The 15,107-nt window shown below is 46.1% G+C and overlaps 1 protein-coding gene across 1 annotated transcript in view; it reads right to left on the bottom strand.

Moving 5' to 3' along the window:
• Positions 1-15,107, bottom strand: part of LOC137619729 (thioredoxin domain-containing protein 12-like) — an 88,553-nt gene that overhangs the window by 49,854 nt on the left and 23,592 nt on the right. Inside the window, exon 2 of the mRNA XM_068350030.1 lies at positions 1,737-1,850. Coding sequence (XP_068206131.1) covers positions 1,737-1,850 — 114 coding nt within the window. The remainder of the gene's footprint in view (positions 1-1,736; positions 1,851-15,107) is intronic.

Genomic DNA, 15,107 nt, shown 5'->3' with positions numbered 1-15,107 from the left:
CGTCAGCACTAACGTCAAACGGACGAGTAAATACTCGTTTGGGCGGCTGACAGCCAGAGTCTCGTTCAGCGTAACGGCGACTCGAAAGCAAAGGATCATCGCGAACCTGCTCAACGTCATACTCCTCCATAAGGGAGGCAAGCTTAGTCTGCATGTCCCGCAGGACAACCCACTTCGGATTAACGGGAGTCGGAACGGGCCGAGACGACGGTAACGTCTGTGTTGGCAAAACATTGCCTTTACCGCGACCCTCGGACCCCGTGTTACGCTTGCGTTTAATAGGCGAACAGTCTTCCGACGACTGCAAAGGGTCAGAGCTGTCCCAATGGCTACAGCCAGGACGCTGGACCTGTCCTGAAGGGACTGACTTTCGCTTCAAGGGTCTAGAAACCTTGCGCCAAGGTTTCTTGTGCGAAAAGTCTTCGGATGACGAGGAGAACACAGTCTCACCCGTCTTATGGTAAGGGCGATCTTGACGAGAAACGTCCGATACCAAAGAGGGAACGTCTGTACGTTGGTTAAAGCCTCTCGTCCCCTTAAGTCCTACGACATTACTTCTCCCTGGTGCAGGGGAGCCTGAAAGAGGTCTCGGACTAGGGGAGCGACAAGCACGAACAGACGAACCCTCGGTCGCAACACTAAATACACTTTGCGCACTTATCACTTTATCACTACGATTTTCTGATTTACCACTCTGACACTTCAATAACTTCACATCTGACTTGAGTTGGTTACGGTCCGATGCTAAGGACTCAACTTTTTCGCCTAAAGCTTGAATCGCAAGAAACATATCCCGCATGGACGGTTCATGAGTGCTAGTAGGGGGTTCAGGAACAACTACTACAGGGGAAGGATTAGGTTCAGGGGCATGGGAGGAGGAAAATTCCAACGACCTAGAGGAGCTTCTCCTCACCCTATCTCTCTTCAGCTTACGAGTATATTTATCATATTCAAGCCAGTCGAATTCCGACAAGACCACGCACTCATCACACCGATCTCCTAATTGGCAGGATTTACCCCGGCAATTAGAACAAACGGTATGTGGGTCGATAGAGGCCTTGGGAAGACGTTTGTTGCAATCCCTCGCACACTTGCGAAATTTAGGTCCAGGGATAGGAGAAGGGTCAGCCATATTGAACAATCAGAGAAAATCCAAGACAAAAACAAAGTCATCAACAATAAACACTAGCCAAAAAAAAAAAAAGGGTTTCAAGAGTTTTAATTGAAGAAAAAACACCCGTCACAGCGAAAGCTCAAAACAACCAAAATAAAGTACTTCACCAAAAAGGACGAAAACTCAAGGTCATCAGCGAGCGGAATCAACTTGTCGACAAGACCGACAGAGAAGAACTGGAGACCTTGACAAGTATATGCGGTATCTGGCCGATAGTCGGCGCTGGTGGTCACACCCGCAACCTTCATGGCGATCGCTCGCGAGTTTTTGGTATCTGTCGAGCCGTCCGAGACGCCAGCTATTATATATTCACCGGCTAAGTTTAATATTTAAAACTATATAATATTCAACAACAAAACAAAATTTTTTATTTTTATATCTAAATAGCAATACTGTATGAAGATCTATCAAATATGTGAGTCATCAACTTGACTATCAAACACACACAAAATAAATACACACTGACTATTGTACAAAGAAATGGGACATATAACTTTAACAGATTATGAATTGACTACAGTATTGCTAAAATGATTTATTGTACCAAATTTTCTCATCTCACCTTTGCAAGCTCCACACCAAGACTTGTGAATGATAAGCATCAAAGGTTTACCAGTTTCCTCTGAAATTTTTAAGCCATCTTCAAGTGAATGCCAGTCATAACTTTTGCCCAGCCCTGAAATATAAAAATCAAAATTTTTAAAATCTATTTGTATTTTTCTTAACTATAAAAGTCCAAACCTGAGACCTTTAACAGGAGTAGGACTTTGACAAAGCTGGAGCAGTTATTAAGCACTTGAGCTCTATTGTGTATGATGAGTAGAGCAGGAGTCGTCTTGCTGGTAGGAGCAGTGGGCTTGCTTGCAATGAGGATCATAGCCAGTGATGCTCTGCAATCCATGCCAGAGATGTTCTCCATTGAGCGAAGTCGGTAATTACTACCTCAAAAGTCAAGGCCTCCAAAACTCGCCGCTAGCTATCGACGATTCTACCCATAAGCGGGAAGTGTTGTTTGTCAAAGGAGGGCAACTTTACCTCGGAATGGAAAGTCACGTGATGGGCAGCGCTGTGGCACTGAATAGTACTCATTATTCTAGGAGTTGCCACTAGCTGGCCTGCAGTGGCATGTTGGAAACTTACTTTACTTTGATGGCTGCTTTTCCGGTTCCATACAGCAGGGGAACCCCACTCTCTACATGACCTCCACTGTCGTTTTACCTTGTTCGTTCAGAGTATTTAATGTTTCATATCGCATATTGTTGAATCGTCACTGTCAAAAGACTCATGAAATAAGAAAGTCTTCAGTTTCCTCTTGAAAGCCTTAATGTCTTCAATCATTTGAATGTTTCGTGGGAGCTTATTATTTAGTCTCAGGGCCGCATATTTAAAGGCTCTGGAGCCTACAGTAGACATATATCTAGGTTCCAATAGTTTGAAGACATCTGTAACTATTCTCGTGTCAACACGATTTGTTGGCTGCGCAATATGTAGCAGTTCTCTTAAGTATTTTGGACGCTCGGTTCTAATAACTTGGTGGGTCATTGTACATATTTAAAATTCAATTCTTGCTTTAATTGGCAGCCAGTGTAAATCGATTAGTATAGGGGTGATCCTTTCTCTAGGTGGGACACCTTTTATCAGACTTGCTCCTCTGTTTATTATGTTTTGTAATTTCTTGAGTTGCACTTTTGGTAAATTGTAATACTGTAGAAAGAGTTGCAGTAGTCAATCCTGGTAATAAACGGAAAATCTATCTTTGGGTGAGATAGCCATGTCGTCCTGATGGAAGGTTCCTAATAGTAGCTTCCAAGGGATATATGAACTACAGTGATATTCCCAGAGAATTTACCTTTAGGTCTCCAGAATTCTAACTCCTGGCGCGAATATCCTTACCATTCTCTTAAGGATATCGCATAAATCAGGGGACGTATACCTTGATACGACACATAGCGATCTTCACCTCGAATAGCGTTTTCGCCTCAAGGGGGAAGAGTGGCAATTTTGGAAGGGGAGCCGTTATCAAGGTTACCCTATTTCCCATACTACTATTGAGTATCAAGATGGCGGTCATTCCTTGTAGCATTGAGCATGGTGCTACAGATATAGTAGTTTCGGGAGGAATTCTGCAAAGGGGTTTTCTACAGAAAAGGAGGGTGGGTCCATCAGGCCTACATGGCTATCTCACCTAAAAATAGATTTTTCGCTTCGCTCAAAATCCTTTTTTGGGAGCCCAAGCCATGTCGTCCTGATGGAAGTTTACCAGAGAATTACTAGAAAGTACTGTATCTGTGGATTTTCATCGGTGCCTCAACCTTGGGGCAATTTTTCTATGGTCATCTGGACCATTGAGACAAATGACGTTACTTTACTGTTATCCGTCATTACCACTAATCATAGACAATGTTAGTGCTTCCTGCCTCCTACAGGGAAGAGTCATACTAGACCTTAGAAAAGGGGCCTCAAGATTAACATATATTGTATGAACAAACATAAGTATCCACCAGATAAACAAACGGTCTCACGGATTGTATATATTGTCGGAACAATATCAGTGTCAACTATATCCATTGTTTGTAAGCATACAATGATATGAGGTTTACCTAAATAAATAAGTAAAAGAACATTGGCATCTTTAATATGCAAATTGAAGGGCGAGAAAGGACGCAATTACATTCTAATAGACATTTATTTCGAATAAATGACTAAATGGAATAACAAGTGAAACGACTGTAACATGTTAAAGGAATTATACGTGCAACGTATACAGAAAATATTTTTCCCTCCCTGAAAGGGAAGAAATGATGAGTGCCACTCTAAAACTGGAAAACTTTAATAAAATTTCCACTATAAATTCTGTAAATGTTGTATACTATCAACACTGTGTACTACGTACACATGGCACGTGTTATCTGTATAATTCCACACCTGAGATTTTGAACAGACTTAGTGTCACCGTGGTGACACTCACTTGAAAGGTATCACACTGGAAGTGTCAACACCTTTTCACTCTAATTGATAGTCCCAATCAATTAACTGTTCATCGCAGCACTAGACGACAGGTTTTAATACACTACCTGCCACCACCACATAATGCTTCAGTTCATGGACTTGCTTAGCGTAGTGTTTGTAGAACACTGGATGATTTCCATCCAGTATATCAGTGAAGACGCTCAAAGTCCATATACTGAAAATAGATCAGTGATGAAGCAATTTTTCTTGGATCATGGCCTGCAGGTGTACTGTCAGGATCTGCTCTGCGAATGAAGTAGGTGAGCTTCCCCCTCAGTTGTTTTAGGGATAAGTTTGATCCTGAGGTTTCTCCTTTTAAAAGCTGTCCTCCCCTGAAGTCTGAAGTTCTACGAAGATACACCTTTAGACACTCTACTGGACATAGACATCTTCCTTCAGAGGGCAGATTCTCCAGGGACCCCATTGTTTAGTGGGTAGCTCGTTCTTGGTGAGAAGGGTTGGGTCAGGAAAGAGATTCAGTTCTCCCACTTCTGTGAACTGAATGTGGCCATCATTTCTTGATAGGGCTACTATTTCACTAACTCGAGCCCCTGAGGCTATGGCGAACAGGAAAATAACCTTCTGGTTTAGATCCTTGAGAGAACAATCTTCATTGTTCACAGATGAGGCATAATGTAGGACCTTGTCCAAAGTTCATGAGATGGGCTTCGGAGGAGCAGCAGGCCTAAGCCTAGCGCATGCCTTCGGGATCTTATTAAAGATTTCATTTGTCAGATCAACTTGAAAGGCATATAGAAGAGGTCTAGTCAAGGCTGACTTACACGTAGTTATCGTGTTAGCTGCAAGACCTTGATTATGAGTTTGGATAAAGAAGGACACACAGGAGTTTATTGAAATTTCTTTCGGTCCTTTTGCTTTAACAAAAGCAACCCACTTTTTCCAAGATGTTTCATATTGTCTTCTAGTTGACTTAGACTTGTATTCTTCTAGGAAGTCTATATTGCCTTCTGAGATCCCAAACCTATTCTTAACCGCTAGGGCGAGAAAACCATGAAATGAAGGGTTTGGGCTCTCTGTGATGAATCAAAGACAGTTAACTTCTGAACCCTCTGAGATAGTGCTGGGTTCAGTACAAAGGCCAGCCTCAGCCTCAGTTCCCTCACAAGAGGCAACCAGTTGCTCTTGGACTATTTGGGAGCCACTAGAGCTGCCTTTCCTTGGAAGGATCTCAGTGTGTCGAGGACCTTCAGCAGGAGATTGGATGGAAGGAACAGGAATTTCCGGGTCCATCCGTTCCACACTAGAGACATGGTGTCCTTATATCTCCTCTAGAGGGTCCTCGTATGGGGCTACATATCGAGGTAGTTTCTTGATGACACTCGTCACGAAGAGGTCGATCTGCAGTTCGGGGACTTGTTCCAATCTGGAAGAGAATGGGTCCGCGTCTGTGGACCATTCTGACTATCCGCTTGAGCCTGAGTAGGGTATCCGCTGTCACATTGCGGATCATTTGTACGTGAACTGCTGATTGGTGCCATCTCTTTAGGTAAGGGATGGCTAACATCACCTAGATTATATGGGATAATCTCGAGCCTTGTCGATTCAAACATCTCACTATCACTTCGCTGTCCCAGATCAGCCTGAGGAGGCCTGATCTGCGTGGAGAGAGTTTACCCAACATCAACAGGACTGCCATGGCTTCCAAAAAGTAGATGAGAAGGGCCTTGAGTAGAGATGACCAAGTCCCTTGGGCTTTCCTCTGATGGGAGTGAACTCCCCCTTCTTCCGTCAAGGCATGCATGCGGATGATCTTCGATAGTCGAGGTAGTTGCAAGGGCACAGTCCTGAATAGGCTTTTGGCCTTCGACCATGGGTTGAGAAGCGATCAAGGTAAGACCGATATCGATCATTTTAGATCTCTTCGAGCGTTTGATGCGTATCTTCTCCAGACTCTAGACGTATCTTTCAGCTGTGCTCTTAGCACTGGGTCTGTCACTGCTGCGAACTGGAGAGAGTTTAGTACTCTTTCCTGTTAGCGTCTTGAAATCCTGACGGATTACCGTAGTCTCTTGACCGACCCTGCGATCTCCTCAGGGAAAGGAGAGACAGTGTGACCTTAAGTTCCAATGATTTCTCAGCCATTGAAACCTTTGAGTCGAGACTTCTTGAAGTTGATTTTGCATCCCTGATGTTCCAGGAACTGGGTTACTTCTTTGGATGCTCGCAGACCAGCCGCTTCAGGTGCTGCCCGCACCAGCCATTCGTCCAGGTACTTTGTTACCTGAACAGTTTCTAGGCATAGTTATTGCACGACTGCATCCGCCAATTTCGTGAAGATACTTGGGACTGTGTTTAGTCCGAAGAGTATGGCTCTTAGGACATACTTTATCTTCTGTAACTTGAATCCTAGGTAGGAGGAGAGGGGGCAACTGACTAGAAGCTGCCAATAGGCACCTCTCAGGTCTATCGAGACTGTGAACGCCCCTTTTTGTAATAGGGTCCTTATGTGTAGAAGGATTAACATCCTGAACTTGGTGTTTCTTTTGAACTTGTTGATTGGCGACAAGTCCAGAATGACTCTGAGTTTTCTCGAGTCCTTCTTGGGAACACAAAACAGCCTTCCCTGGAATTCGATGGACTTTGCTTTCCTTATCACCTGTATGCTCTAGAGCTATAGGGTATACTCTTCTAATACGGGGTTGGAATGTTTGAAGAGTTGAGGAAATGATGGTGGAGGCATGTCTAGTTTCCATCCTAGTCAAATCTTGATTAGGCCTTGGGCCCAAGGATCGAAGGTCCAACGATCCTATTGGAACCTCCCTCCTACCAGAAGCGTCTCTTTGCTTCGACTGATCAGAAGGTTTACCTCCTTGACCGCCTGCCTGGGGCACCGCGGTCATAGAAACTCTGGGATGTTGTTGAACAGACCGAGGAAAAAGTCTAGACTTTTTCGTCTTCCTCTTAGGTTGGGGACTCACATTTGTGGAAGACTTCCTCTTTGAAGAGATGCCCCACTTCTGGAGAAGGTTCCTATTCTCCGTGGTGGCTTTCTCAATTACCTCTTTGACTACCTCGTTTGGAAAGAGGTCTTTACCCCAAATGTTGGAAGATATCAGCTTCCTGGGTTCATGTTTCACTGTTGCAGCAGCGAACACGAACTCCCTACAGGCTCTCCTAGCCTTCATAAAGGCATATAGGTCTTTTACTAAGGTGGCCATATGCATTTGGCCAAGACCATGAGCATGTCTGGGGTACTTAGATGGGCTGAACACATCTCTATGCAGTTTTGTAGGGATAAGGAGGTCGCAAGTCTCTCCTTTGTCTCTTGTTCCTTGCACAAAAGAAACTCAGAAAGTTTAGGGAGATTCTCGCTAAACTGTCGTCCAACGATGTCCGCGTCTAGTTTCCCAACTGAAAAGGTTAAGTTGACTTCCTTCCAATCCTTCTCCTGCATGGGCATGGCTAGTGACAGAGGATTGCACTCCTCAAGTGCAGGACATGGTTTGCCTGCCTCCACTGCCTTGGCAACAGATTTAAATGCCTTCCACGTAAAGGGGAATGCTATTGAAGCAGGAGCAAGAAAGGTAAGGTGTCTCTTACTCAGTGTGAACACTTTTGACACCGAGTAACCCACCTTTCTCCGGCTACTTGACAAGATAGTCTGTGCCTTATCATTGTCGAGAACCATGACTCCCTTCGGTTCCGTTTCTTTTACTGACGTTGGTTCATGCTTCAGTCGAATGAAGCAATTAGGGAAAACGTTAAAGCTTGGCCAATACTGGATTTCGTCTAAAGGAACAGCTCCCATCTTCTCTGAGATGTAGAGTTTGCCGTTTAAAATCGGCATTAGCTCCGCGTACCTCCAGGGATTGGTTTTGGAGCATGTCGGGAGGTCTTGGTCTCTGGGTCGCTTGAATGACCCTCGGGAGGCGATGAGTGGAGCTTCACGGAGCTCTCTCTTGAGTTTCGCTTCCTTTGTTTCGCCTTGTTTGCAAAAGTTTTCCATTAGACCCGGAAGATGGGCCAGTAACTGGCCCATTTTTTCTAATAGAGGGGTAGAAGGTGAAGACGTCGAGGTTAACGGCTCCAGGGCCGGCACAGACGGATGCAATTCCGACACGACATCGTCATCTTCCAGGGTTGCCTTCCTGCCCTCCGTCCCGATGGCAATCTGGACGCAGGGAGGTGCGAATCATGCCTGGGGCACCACTATTTCACTACTTGCTCTCGGGAACAATAAGCTATGCATCCTATCGTTAGGCAGTATGGTCCCGGAGAGATCTTCTGGAACCCTCTTACCCATTTGCGTAGTTTCTTACGTGCCGCATCCCTAGACTCCATTGACTTGGGATTATCAAAACCTTCGGACCCTAATGCCCGACAGATATTGCAAACTTGGGGGTCCCAATATTGCAGGGATTTGGAAATAATATTGCAGGGAGCATGAGACCTGCAGGCATTATGACCGTAAAAGTACTTACTCTTAAGATTGCAGAAGTCTGCATCCCATTTCATCTGGGGTTCATCCTGTAAAGAAAGGAAAGCAGAATGAGTATACAATTGTTTATCTTACCTGATAAGCAATATGTAATAGTCATCTTTTAATTATTATAGCTTAGAATAGTAAGCTAGAAAGGAATAGTGAGAGACACATACTTGTGTATCCTTTGCAAGCAATTGCTGTAACCTCCCCCCAGTATTAAATATAAAGAGTTTCCTTTACCAAGGCAACTCGAACGAAAAGGGTTCTAACCCCTAGGGATAGAAAAAGTGTACATTGCCACTGACCCTTCTAATTATTTAATCCTGTGGGGTAAGGATAACTGATTTCCAATCAGAGTATTGAAGGAATTCTATTCTTTCAATATAGGTTCGGTCTCAGCAGAAGCCTGCACAAGGGTACCCAAGATATGTTAGAAATTAACTAGTGTATAATAATACAGTACTATAGTTTTCTGTTTGCAGTGTATACTATATTGCAAAATACTGGCTATTGTATAATCATATACTGTAGTTCAGCCAGTGTGCTGCCAGCATGGCTAGCATCTGGCGGCACGATCCAGCCGGCATGTCGCTGACTGGACTAGAAATTAGAAAAGACACATATTTGTGTATCCTACCCAGCCAATTGCTGTGACCTTCCCTTCCAATATTAAAACCATAGAGTTTCCTGATCAGGGAAGCTCAAAGACAAGGGTTCTAACCTTTAAGGATAGAAAGTGTACTACCACTGGCCCTTCTAAATTATTCAATATTATAGGGTAAAATGTAAACTGATTTCTAATCAGAATATTGAAGAAATTCTATTCTTTTAATATAGGATTGGTCTCAGCAAACACCTGGGCAAGGATACCCTAAATATGTTGGAAAATAACTACTAGTATAATAGATACAATAGTTTTCTATCTGCAGTATATACTGCAAATATACTGACTACTGTATTATCATATACTGTAATTCAGCGGGCATAGCTAGTCCCTGACGGCACAGCCAGGGTGGCATACTAGCTGATAGAGAGAGAGAAAGTATGAAGTGAAGGACTGCCTCATTACTGTGTATGTTTACACTAAATAAGGATGTAAATATGTTATTTTCATTAGTAAAATACATTTTTGAATATACTTACCCGATGATCATGTAGCTGTCAACTCCGTTGCCCGACAGAAATCTACGGTCGGGATACGCCAGCGATCGCTATCCAGGTGGGGGTGTACACAACAGCGCCATCTGTGAGTAGGTACTCAAGTACTTCTTGTCAACAAGAACTCAATTTTCTCCTCGGTCCACTGGTTCTCTATGGGGAGGAAGGGCGGGTTCTTTAATTCATGATCATCGGGTAAGTATATTCAAAAATTTATTTTACTAAGGAAAATAACATTTTTCAATATTAATCTTACCCGATGATCATGTAGCTGATTCACACCCAGGGTGGTGGGTGGAGACCAGTATACATGTTAACAAAGAAGCTAAGTATCCCGTATTTCATTTTATCAGTTATTCAAAATAACAAACATAAAATAAATAAGTACCTGGTAAGGAAGTCGACTTGAACTATTACTCTGCCTTTTTTAAGTACGTCTTCCTTACTGAGCCTAGCGGTCCTCTTAGGATGCTGAACGACTCCTAGGTGCTGAAGTATAAAGGGCTGCAACCCATACTAAAGGACCTCATCACAACCTCTAACCTAGGCGCTTCTCAAGAAAGAATTTGACCACCCGCCAAATCAACCAGGATGCGGAAGGCTTCTTAGCCGACAGTACAACCAAAAGAACAACAATAAAAAGTATTCAAGAGAAAGGTTAAAAAGGTTATGGGATTATGGGAATGTAGTGGCTGAGCCCTCACCTACTACTGCACTCGCTGCTACGAATGGTCCCAGGGTGTAGCAGTTCTCGTAAAGAGACTGGACATCTTTGAGATAGAATGATGCGAACACTGACTTGCTTCTCCAAATAGGTTGCATTCATAACACTCTGCAGAGAACGGTTCTGTTTGAAGGCCACTGAAGTAGCAACAGCTCTCACTTCATGTGTCCTTACCTTCAGCAAAGCAAGGTCTTCTTCCTTCAGATGAGAATGTGCTTCTCTAATCAGAAGCCTGATGTAGTAAGAAACTGCGTTCTTAGACATCGGTAGAGAAGGCTTCTTGATAGCACACCATAAAGCTTCTGATTGTCCTCGTAATGGCTTTGACCTTCTTAAATAGTACCTAAGGGCTCTAACTGGGCAAAGTACTCTCTCTAGTTCGTTCCCCACCAAGTTGGACAGGCTTGGGATCTCGAACGACTTAGGCCAAGGACGGGAAGGAAGCTCGTTTTTAGCCAAAAAACCGAGCTGCAAGGAACATGTAGCCGTTTCAGATGTGAAACCTATGTTCCTGCTGAAGGCGTGGATCTCACTTACTCTTTTAGCTGTTGCTAAGCACACGAGGAAAAGAGTTTTTAATGTGAGGTCCTTAAAAGAGGCTGATTGGAGCGGTTCAAATCTTGATGACATTAGGAACCTTAAAACCACGTCTAGATTCCAGCCTGGAGTGGATAACCGACGCTCCTTTGAGGTCTCAAAAGACCTAAGGAGGTCCTGTAGATCTTTGTTGGTGGAAAGATCTAAGCCTCTGTGGCGGAATACCGCTGCCAACATACTTCTGTAACCCTTGATTGTAGGAGCTGATAGGGATCTTACGTTCCTTAGATGTAACAGGAAGTCAGCAATCTGGGTTACAGTGGTACTGGTTGAGGAAACTGCATTGGCCTTGCACCAGCTTCGGAAGACTTCCCATTTAGACTGATAGACTCTGAGAGTGGATGTCCTCCTTGCTCTGGCAATCGCTCTGGCTGCCTCCTTCGAAAAGCCTCTAGCTCTTTAGAGTCTTTCGATAGTCTGAAGGCAGTCAGACGAAGAGCGTGGAGGTTTGGGTGTACCTTCTTTACGTGAGGTTGACGCAGAAGGTCCACTCTTAGAGGAAGAGTCCTGGGAACGTCGACTAGCCATTGCAGTACCTCGGTGAACCATTCTCTCGCGGGCCAGAGGGGAGCAACCAACGTCAGCCGTGTCCCTTTGTGAGAGGCGAACTTCTGAAGTACCCTGTTGACAATTTTGAACGGCGGGAACGCATACAGGTCGAGATGGGACCAATCCAGCAGAAAGGCATCCACGTGAACTGCTGCTGGGTCTGGAATCGGAGAACAATACATCGGGAGCCTCTTGGTCATCGAGGTAGCGAATAGATCTATGGTTGGCTGACCCCACAGGGCCCATAGTCTGCTGCAAACATTCTTGTGAAGGGTCCACTCTGTGGGGATGACCTGACCCTTCCGGCTGAGGCGATCTGCCATGACATTCATATCGCCCTGAATGAACCTCGTTACCAGCGAAAGCTTTCGATCTTTTGACCAAATGAGGAGGTCCCTTGCGATCTCGAACAACTTCCTCGAATGAGTCCCTCCCTGCTTGGAGATGTAAGCCAAGGCTGTGGTGTTGTCGGAGTTCACCTCCACCACCTTGTTTAGCTGGAGGGACTTGAAGTTTATCAAGGCCAGATGAACCGCCAACAACTCCTTGCAATTGATGTGAAGTGTCCTTTGCTCCTGATTCCATGTGCCCGAGCATTCCTGTCCGTCCAGTGTCGCACCCCAGCCCGTGTCCGATGCGTCCGAGAAGAGACGGTGGTCGGGGGTCTGAACAGCCAATGGTAGACCTTCCTTGAGAAGAATGCTGTTCTTCCACCACGTTAGAGTAGACCTCATCTCTTCGGAAACAGGAACTGAGACCGTCTCTAGCGTCATGTCCTTTATCCAGTGAGCAGCTAGATGATACTGAAGGGGGCGGAGGTGGAGTCTCCCTAACTCGATGAACAGGTCCAGCGATGAAAGTGTCCCTGTTAGACTCATCCACTGCCTGACTGAACATCGGCTCCTTCTCAGCATGCTCTGGATGCATTCTAGGGCTTGATTGATCCTTGGGGCCGACGGAAAAGCCCGAAAAGCTCGACTCTGAATCTCCATACCCAGATAGACAATGGTCTGGGATGGGACGAGCTGGGACTTCTCTATATTGACCAGGAGGCCCAGTTCCTTGGTCAGATCCATAGTCCATCTGAGATTCTCCAGACAGCGACGACTTGTTGGAGCTCTTAAAAGCCAGTCGTCTAAATAGAGGGAGGCTCTGATGTCTGCCAAGTGAAGGAATTTCGCAATATTCCTCATCAGTCTGGTAAACACAAGAGGTGCCGTGCTTAGGCCAAAGCACAGGGCTTGAAATTGGTACACAACCTTTCCAAAGACGAACCTTAGGAAAGGTTGGGAGTCTGGATGGATGGGGACGTGAAAGTACGCGTCTTTCAGGTCTAACGAGACCATCCAGTCCTCCTGCCTGACCGCTGCTAGGACCGACTTCGTCGTCTCCATCGTGAACGTCTGCTTGGTGACAAAAGCATTGAGAGCACTGACGTCCAGCACCGGTCTCCAACCTCCTGTCTTCTTGGCTACCAGGAAGAGACGGTTGTAAAAGCCCGGGGATTGATGATCCCGGACTATGACCACCGCTTCCTTTTGTAGCAAGAGCGACACCTCTTGTTGCAACGCTAGCCTCTTGTCCTTCTCCTTGTAGTAGGGAGAGAGGTTGATGGGAGACGTAGCTAGAGGGGGACTGCGGCAGAACGGAATTCTGTATCCCTCCCTTAGCCACTTCACAGACTGAGCGTCTGCACCTCTGCTCTCCCAAGCTTGCCAGAAGGTCTTGAGTCTGGCTCCTACTGCTGTCTGGAGAGGAAGGCAGTCAGAACTTGCCTTTTGCGGACTTGGAACCCTTCTTGGACTTGCCACGGTGACTGTCTGCACGGGTACCTCCTCTGCTGGAGGCTCTGCCACGAAAGGGCGGGATGAACCTAGATGCAGGTGTGTCAACTGCTGCAGGGCGGAAGGGTCTAGGCACGGAAGGTAAGGTTTTAGCCTTACGTGCAGAAGATGCCATAAGATCATGAGTATCCTTCTGGATAAGCGAGGCAGCCATCCCCTTAATCAGCTCCTCCGGAAACAGACACTTGGAGAGAGGAGCAAACAGCAACTCTGACTTCTGGCAAGGAGTGATACCAGCCAATAAGAAGGAGCAAAGATGTTCTCTCTTCTTAAGGACTCCTGACACATACGAAGCCGCAAGTTCACCCGACCCATCCCGAATTGCTTTGTCCATGCTAGACATGATCAGCATGGCCGAGTCCTTATCTGAAGGGGAAGTCTTCCTGCTTAAGGCTCCCAAACACCAATCGAGGAAGTTGAATATCTCGAAGGCACGAAAGACTCCCTTCAACAGATGATCTAAATCAGAAAAGGACCAGCAGATCTTCGAACGTCTCATAGCCAACCTGCGGGGAGAGTCAACCAGACTTGAGAAGTCGCCCTGGGCAGAGGCAGGAACTCCCAAGCCGGGTTCCTCTCCCGTGGCATACCAGACGCTAGATTTGGAAGCAAGCTTGGTAGGCGGAAAGATGAAAGCAGTCTTTCCCAGTTGCTTCTTGGAATGCAACCACTCTCCCATAACCCTCAAAGCTCTCTTAGATGATCTGGCGAGAACAAGCTTGGTGAAGGCAGGCGCAGCAGACTGCATGCCCAGAGCAAACTCGGAGGGAGGAGAACGAGGGGTTGCAGACACAAACTGCTCAGGATACAAGTCCCTGAACAAGGCAAGGACTTTACGAAAGTCTAAGGAGGGAGGCGTAGACTTGGGCCCTTCAAAATCAGAGTGAGGTTCATCCAGATGTGCAGCTTCGTCATCCGATACACCATCATCCGAAAGCTGAGTTGTAAGTGGCAAAGGTAGAGCAGAAAGCTGAACGGCTGAATCTGGCAGTACGGGTGCATGCGTACCTGCGGATCCAACATCATGCCGCTGCTGGTCGGTCTGCGAGCTGGCAACAACAAAAGCAGAGGGCTGGTGAGTGGGAGGGGCTGCGGTGGGTTGAGGAGCATGCGGTATGGTATGCGGAGCATGCTGTAAGGTATGCGGCTCATGCTGCATGGTATGCGGAGCATGCTGTATATGCAGAGCATGCTGCATGGGCTGCGGAGAATGCCGCATAGTGCTGGAACCCGGCAGCTCTACAGAACCTTCCAACTGCTGATGCGGTAGCTCACGCATGTTAGCAGATGGTGCAGCAAGAACATGCGTCTGGCAGGGTGGACTGCGCATCGGTGGTGGAGCTCTCACAGGTGGAGTGTGGGAGCAGGCAGCCGCAGTATCTGCTGAGCGCACAACCTCGGCGGGTTGTAGGTTAACAGGAGCAGTGTTAACCTTCTCAGCATGATACTCCTGCATGAAAGCAGCAAGCTGAGACTGCATAGTCTGCAGCATGGACCACTTAGGGTCTACTGTGGTTGGAGCAACAACAGACGGAGCAGAAGCCTGTTGAGGGACCACTCTACCTCTCTTGGGAGGTGTGCAGTCATCAGATGACTGCGGCGAGTCCG

This window comes from Palaemon carinicauda, chromosome 26 (assembly GCF_036898095.1).
Source record: "Palaemon carinicauda isolate YSFRI2023 chromosome 26, ASM3689809v2, whole genome shotgun sequence".
In the NCBI taxonomy this organism is placed as follows: Eukaryota; Metazoa; Arthropoda; class Malacostraca; order Decapoda; family Palaemonidae; genus Palaemon; species Palaemon carinicauda.
The sequence above is the reverse complement of the archived record's forward strand: the minus strand, read 5'-3'. Positions and strand labels throughout refer to the sequence as shown.